This window comes from Alnus glutinosa, chromosome 3, assembly GCF_958979055.1.
Source record: "Alnus glutinosa chromosome 3, dhAlnGlut1.1, whole genome shotgun sequence".
Lineage (NCBI taxonomy): Eukaryota > Viridiplantae > Streptophyta > Magnoliopsida > Fagales > Betulaceae > Alnus > Alnus glutinosa.
The window spans coordinates 13077839-13085421 of NC_084888.1; the positions used below are offsets into that span (position 1 = coordinate 13077839).

At 34.3% G+C, this 7583-nt stretch overlaps 1 protein-coding gene across 2 annotated transcripts; it reads right to left on the minus strand.

Annotated features, from left to right (window-relative positions):
- Positions 1-942: 942 nt before the first annotated feature.
- LOC133864227 (coatomer subunit zeta-1-like) lies at positions 943-7222 on the minus strand. 2 transcript variants are annotated; one of them, XM_062300510.1, is made up of 6 exons: positions 7068-7222; positions 4893-5052; positions 2869-3016; positions 2704-2781; positions 1890-1974; positions 943-1330 (listed from the first exon to the last, which is right to left on the minus strand). In XM_062300510.1, exons 1-6 carry the CDS (start codon positions 7128-7130, stop codon positions 1271-1273), a joined length of 594 nt encoding a protein of 197 aa, XP_062156494.1. In that variant the 5' UTR covers positions 7131-7222; the 3' UTR covers positions 943-1270. The 2 variants fall into 2 exon arrangements, with proteins under 2 accessions (XP_062156494.1, XP_062156493.1); XM_062300509.1 differs by having other exon boundaries at positions 7029-7186.
- Between the last annotated feature and the right edge of the window lie 361 nt (positions 7223-7583).

Consider the following 7583-nt stretch of genomic DNA (forward strand, 5'->3'; position numbering starts at 1 on the left):
TATATATATATAATAAATTAACTCCTGCACCAGTAAAAATTTAAGCATTAATTTTGTAAAAAGAAAAAAATGTATGTGTTGTTTGTTAAGGTTGTGAGAAAAGTGTATTTCCCTCTTTTTCTTGATCTCTTCCTTAATTCCCAAGATTTGTGTCCGTATTTCTTATTTAGTTGGGTGTCTTGGGTCTTTGTTGGCTTCTTGGCTTTTTGGGTAGATCCGTAGAAATAGACTTTTTAAAAGCAAGTGGCCCAAAACCCTATATTTATTGATTTTAGAATTCAAACCGACACTGTTTTGAGGAAACTGTCATTTTAGAATTCAATCGAACAAGCATGGGCGAATTTGAGATGTGACGTGTTTTAAGGGTTTTTTAATCAATAATTTTAAAAAAATAAGTAATATTAAACACTTAAAGCATGTCATTAATTAATATAAAAATCTAGTGTGAAAAATAACAAAACTCTATCATTTGTTAAAGAGATATGCCACTTAAGTCTTGATATTCTCGTCCTTATCCGTTGATGCGATATTGTCGATCCATAAATCTTAATTAAAAAAAAAATCAATAATAATTTTACAACATCACATCATCAAAAAAAGACAAAGAAATATATAAGAATAATTCTACATATATTAAGTGTTCATAAAAAAAATAAAGTAACTTTTTAAAATTACTATTTGATCAATTACATGTTCAATAATAATTTTAAAACTACCTCATTTTTTTTATAGACACTTAATGTACATATAAAATTACTCGAATAATAGCACTTTCCTCCATACCCCCCCTACAAGAGTCCCAACTCAATTAAACCTCATCAACTAATTAGAATCCATCGTGCGTATCTTTTTACAACATTCTATTCTATAAAAAAAATCATACCCTCTATTATTGCCTTTCTTATTTAATATTATATCATTTTTGTCTATTTTTACATAATATTATTTTAAGCATTCCTCTACCTCTTTTTATTCCTCTACCAGCTTCTCGGGATTGTTCATAAATTAAATCATTATTTATTACATCGTGCCACACCACACAGGCAAATAACAAAATACATGGACACAACTTGATATTGAAGAAATAAAGAAAAGATTGACTGGAATAAAAATAAAAATAAAAAGTCTATAAGAAGCCCAATGCGTGATGCGTGATGCTCATCTCCCATTGGCTAAACAAAGAAAAAGAACTGAATTTCTAAGCTGCAGACGAAAAAATTTAAGCCACCAAAAGAATCTCAAACTCATTTTCTCTGCGTGCGGGCATTAATCAACTGAGAAGGGTTCTTGTCAAATGTTCACGTGCTGTTGCCCATGCTTGAGTTATAGTCTGCAATATTTAGAAAAGAAAGACAAAGGGTTAGATTAGAAACATAAAAAAAAATGAGCCAAAATGGAGTTGTTTGTACAAATAAATAAAAAGTGTGCAATATTAGGAAGAGAAATGTTTGATTAGTATCTTTTGTCCATCTCCATAAAAGAAAAAGAAATGAGCAACTCAACCATTGAATATGTGAGACCACATAGAACCAACATGTTCAATGATGAATTTACAAAAGAGATGAATAAAAAATGAGCAAAAGATGGATGTGTATCATCTCTCTGTTAGGAAAAAGGCCATAATAGAAAAGAAAGTCATCTTCTTGCAGTTGGCCTAGCAGTTGTTTGTACAAATAATTAAAAGTCTGCTAAAATGGAGTTGTTTTCACTTGGTTTAGTATCTTTTAGGTATCTCACAAAATAATAAGATGTAAATTTTGAGGTTTTGGTTTATCACATGACAATCCGTTAATATCTCTTTTATATTTGGGTGGGTTAAGATCAACTACTCTGTTTATTAGTGGGAAAAGAAGCCGAATAGCCAACAGAAAGATAGATAGCTGCATTACTTGCTCAGACAAAGGTGCGTCAGCATCCATGTTGTGGGTAGCCACTTTTCCTGCAATAATGCTGGCATCTGTTTCAAGTACCATCCTGCCAAAGAGATAAACCTGCCTTAATAAACATCTTCCTTTACCATCACAATGGGCTTGTTTGATAAGTTACATAACAGAAGAGCATAATGCTGTTACTGTTCATGTATTTTTTATATTTTTTTATATTTTTTACTACCAATCAACATCAAAACATTCTCACTTTTTTCACTTTTTATATCACATCAATAATTTTTTATTACTATTCAAATAAAAAAATTCAATTCACTACGATACAAAACTTTTTCATTTTTTTATACAAATTCTTTTTATTTTATATTACATCATCACTTTTTACTAATTCCAAAACTAACAACCCACTACTCTGCTCTGTACATGTCTTTGCCAAACAAGCCCAATATTGTGGTAAATAGTGTAATGAACCCCACAACAAACTGAGCAAACAAATTTGCAGCAAAAATCCTCCACATAAGAGGAAGCATGGTGGTTTATGTTGTGGATTCCACCGAGTATTTTGATATCAAGACAATAATTAAAGCAATATGGTGAATAAAGTATATTCCTCTCGGTTACCATATCCATTTGATCTACCACCAATCTCACATTCATTATTTTATTTTATTTTTTTACGCAATTTTTTTTTTTTTTTTTTGTTAGTATTGATCTCAAATACACTGATCAAAAGTTGGAAGAAAGAACATGCAGAGATTGATTAAGTGGTTATATGCTGAGTATGTGAAATTAAGAAGCAATATTATGATAAAAATACCCTCCATCAACAATCTCATCAAGGCATAAAAGAATGAGATCCAAGTTCTCAAGTGCCTCCCTTTTGTCAACATTGTTCCTACAGCAAGGACATGCAAGAGAAGCAGAAGTTAATAAATCTCTTTATCAAAATCACAAAGAAAAGCAAAATTTATGATAAAAATACCTCAAGAGAAGGGCAACTGCATCAAAGAATCCTTGAAGAACTGTGGCTAAGATGAGTTCATTTTCATCATCACCTCCAGTCACAAAGAAGTGAAGGTCCTGGACAAACTTGTAGATAACAATGTTGTTCTCAAACATAGATATTTCCGCTGCAGATCATAATACAGCAGTATATTCAGGTCTCATGTATGTAGCATATTACCAGGCTTTAAGAGGAGAGTTCTAGGGCAAATATAATATTTTGTTTCTGTCTAGAGCTAGCTAAAGGAAACTTTTTTCTGGTCAAGAAAAATTGATGAAAGACATAACAGATAATGGCTATCGTAAACTAAAGGAAAATGTTTGGCCTTTTTAAATTGTATGTTCACAAGGATATGCATTTTAGTGGCTTCAACCCTGAGAATAGATAGAATAACTGAGAAATGCAGATAGGTCATCATTTCTTTATTAATCCTCTTGATGCTGATAAAAAGATGGAAGAAGATCATGCGCAGGAGGTTAAGGGTGCTTTCTCTAAGTCTAGAGGGAGAAGGGAGCTTCTAAACCTTGAATGCTCTAGAAATTATGACTCTACAGGCGCGGGAAAGGCAAGGCCCACGTTTTTTAGCGCTGAGTGCTTCAGGTGGGGTTCGGGTTTGAGGGCTATTGTTGTTTGTGGGCTTTGGGTTTGGGAGCTTGGGTTTTTCTTGGGTGGGTTTTGTTTTTTTGGATTGTTTGGATTTTTCTTGTGCTCGCTTTAGTTGGGTGCATTTTGTTGTATACTTCCTGTGTACTTTGAGGCGCCTTAAGCTTTTTATAATATTACTTTTTACTTATGAAAATAAAATAAAAAGATGGTTATATCATTATTCTCAAAGCTTTGGTGCAAGCAGAATTAAGATATCCAAACCTGAAATATAATTTTGATGCAGCAGTTGCATAAGGCTAACTGTTGTTAGTACACAAATAGCATATAGAAACAATGCCTTGAAAGTTAGAGATGTTTTCCAGTTCAATGGGAAAACCGCTGATCACTAATTTAGCCAAGGTTATTTATAAGAAAGTCATTAGCTTACACCCTTCACCTGCAACTGGTTCCTAGAGAACATTCTAAAAAGAACATTGATATTACTCATTTTTACAGTCTAAAAAAAATGTTAGTTGGTTGATTTGCCATGTAGCTGTGCATTGTGTAGAGCATAAAACGTGTTAATTGCAAGATGCTGTGGTTTAAATTCAACAAAGATGATTTTTGAGATCTAAGGCAGCTATACAAAATCTTGTAATTAAAGAGTGGATAAAGGTCTTGCATGAAGAAGTATAGGTTGCGGCACTCAACAACTGAACTTGTTCCAAGGCTCAATATACCATTGCAGGCATGAATTTACAAGCAATACACGCTTGTTTTGGTTGTACATTGATGTGAGGCACCATTTTTTCTGAAATATATAGGAGGAAACATTATGATTCGGTTCAAAGACTAAAACTGAATTATAGTTGAGCATAAGAAAAAAGTTTCTGACGTGAGAAAAATAGCAAACAATTGGCTGTAAATGCAAAATATAAATGAGAGAGTGTGCTTGCCTACTTATATAACTAATCATTTTTTTTTTAAAACAAGAACAATTCTTTATTTATTTATTTTTTATACCGGAAACCCCTCCAAGGCAGGGTCACTTCATGTACACACCCCTGTCAGGTAAACCTGGGACCCATGCCTCACACCCCTCTCAGCAAGGACTGGTTGAGTCGCGGGCTTCGCCTAGGAGGCTGGCCCTAAGAGGTAGTTTGCACTTAGTGGGTTTCAAACCTGGGACCATGAGGAGCCTCAAAGTCCCAGGCTTCCACCAACTGAGCCAACCCCTTGGGGTTAACAAGTACAGTTTTGCTGTTTAATGTTGAGAGTTTTATTGACAAATAAATTATAAGCCAGGGATATGACACTACTATCCTTTACAAAAATCGCTAACCTTTGGACAATGACAAGAGTAGAAACCACGTTCCAATCCAAAAAGTGTTGGTTATATGATATATATTGCATCATACCTTCTACCCGAGCATTGGACTTCAGAGTCTTAGTAAACACAGATTTCTCAAAAGCTGATTTTGAACTATTTGTAGGCCAATCATCTGAGTAATACTTTACTGCTACACGCTTCCCTTCAGAGTCTAGAAGAAGAATGTTTTTTACTGAAGGGCACAAATCCTGTAAAACACAGAAACAACTGGATTAATAGAGTAATAAATCCCTTCACATTGCAGAGGCATGCACAAAACATGACAAACAAAATATGAAAAAAAAAAAAAAAAAAAAAAAAAAAAAAAAAACCTAAATTGCCTCCCTTAAAAAAAAAAAAGCAGAAACAAAACTAGAACAAGCAATCCTTACGCCATATGTCTCATGGATCAATGCAGAATCCATCGGAATAAGAAATCATACCACCAGCTCTTTGTCTAACATTTCCTCCCTTAATCTATGTCTATGTTGTAAGGCCAGGTGGTGGCAATAGAGAACCTGCCATCAACCTTGCCCGGCATGTTAAAGTTGACACATATTTGGATATTGTTTCCTCAATATATTCAACATAAGAAATAGTACACATATATACACGTCTACAATTCTTACAAAAGCAAGTAATTACATATGACTTTCCGTGTACATCAAATAGTAATGTCACTATTAAGCAAGTAGTAACGTCAATATTCAATTCAATTCAATGCAGATTTGTGGAGCAAATAGTAACGTCAATACTCCCCCTCAGGTTGGATTGAGTATGGAAATAATGCCCAACTTGTAAATTAAACCATGAAATGCATCTTTACCCAATGGCTTTGTGAATACATTCGCAGGTTGATTAGATGCAGGTATATATCTAGGAGCAATGAGTTTGGACTATAGCTTTTCCCAAATGAAGTGGCAATCAATTTCGATATGCTTGGTGTGTTCGTGAAATACTGGATTGTTGGCGATGTGTAAGGCAACTTGGTTGTCACAAAATATTGCAAATGTTGAAGAGTGAGAAATACTAAGATCACACAACAAATATTTTAACCATTGAAGCTCACATGTTAAAGTAGCCATGGCTCGATATTCAACTTCAGCAGAAGACTGAGAAACTGCAGCTTGTTTCTTGGTTTTCCAAGATATGAGATTGGAAACAAGAAAAATGTAATAGCCAGTATGGGATCGTCGAGTAACAGGACACCCTGTCCAATCTGAATCACAATAACCTTGCAAAGAATTCCCTTACCAATAGAACCCTTCAAATAGCGAACCACACGGTGCGCAACATCCATATGAGACGTTCGAGGAGAGTGCATAAATTGATTTGGAATATTGACCGAATAATTAATATCAGGTCGTGTGTAGTGATGTAATCGAGGCGAGCCGAGTCGAGTTTGACAATTTCGGGATTGGCTCGTTTAAGAGGCCCTCTAAACAAGCCGAGCTGGAGCTGGAGCTGGAGCCAGGCTTTGGAATCCTTGTTCGAGCTCGGCTCATTAGATAAACACCCTAACTCGAGCTCGAGCTCGCTAAGTACACCATGCTGAGCTGAGCTGGGTACTCGAACGGCTCAGTTCGGCTCGAGCTTGAGATGTAGTTAATATTTTAAAAGAGACTGATCCGAGCTCAAGCCTAAGCCCGGTTAAAAACCCATTAGAGCCTTATTTGAGCAACTCGGCTCATTTAGGGCTCGTTTAGTTTGTTTTTAATATGATTTGTAAATGTGTTTAAAGAAATTATTAAACACAAAATTTATTCTAAAGATACCAAATAATCTTTATTCTAAACACAAACAGATTCAGCATACGTACCACAATAATCTTCGGCAAGAAAGTACACATTTTTCCATCGAATTGAGAGTATTCTAAGCGAAACAAGGACACGTATGTGTATGCAGTTATGCATTGTGTTATCAGATCCAGATCTTTAGATTGAGGTAATCAATTTTCATCCGAATAAACCTAATTTATAGACAAACTATGATCTTAAAATCTAGAAAAAGAAAAACCAAAAAATCTAATATACCGAATAACAGATCTAAGCAAAGAAAAGGAAAATTTGTAACAAAACACAACCAATACAGAGAAATCAAACCAGATCTACAAAAAAATGATACGGCCTTCAAGGAAACAAAATGGATCTGAGAGATCGATAGGGTGGGAGTGTAAAGATTATACTTTTGGGACCTGAGGAAGAATGTCCCAGCCCATACGCACCTTCTTCGCAGGTCGCCGATCCATCTGCGTGTGAGGAAACTCGTTCATGCGCTCCATCTCCATGATCGGAAAGTACAAGACGATGAGATTTTCCAGAGAAAGTTGAGGGGTTTAACGAGAAACAAACGGAAGCGTGCAGAAGGAGCTCACTTATATGGGTAAGTGCGTTTTGCTTAGGGGAGTATGTCGTTTTGATGGATTTGCCAAATTGCCAAATTGCCATTTTCTTTTTTCTTTTTTAATTTTTTTTAACAACCAAATTGCCATATTCTATTATAAAAAGTTAAATTTAAAAAATATAATATTAATCAAATTCCAATAATATCAAATTAAAACACAATTATATACAATTGGCAGCGGTGCCAATGTATTACGTATATATGTATATCTATTTTCTATATACAGTATGATTATGTAATTTAATATACTAATGTAATTTATTTATAGACACACACATACATAATGTAATTTTTTTTTTTGAACAAATTAGAACACTATTTTATTGAAAAATTGACC

Coding starts and splice junctions, on each gene's coding strand:
- LOC133864227 (XM_062300509.1), bottom strand. CDS start 7,130: ATGGAGATGGAGCGCATGAACGAGTTTCCTCACACGCAGATGGATCGG. Junction 5,053..7,028: donor TTCTTCCTCAGGTCCCAAAA/GTATAATCTTTA, acceptor TGTGTTTTACAG/GATTTGTGCCCTTCAGTAAA. Junction 3,017..4,892: donor GTCCAATGCTCGGGTAGAAG/GTATGATGCAAT, acceptor TATGATCTGCAG/CGGAAATATCTATGTTTGAG.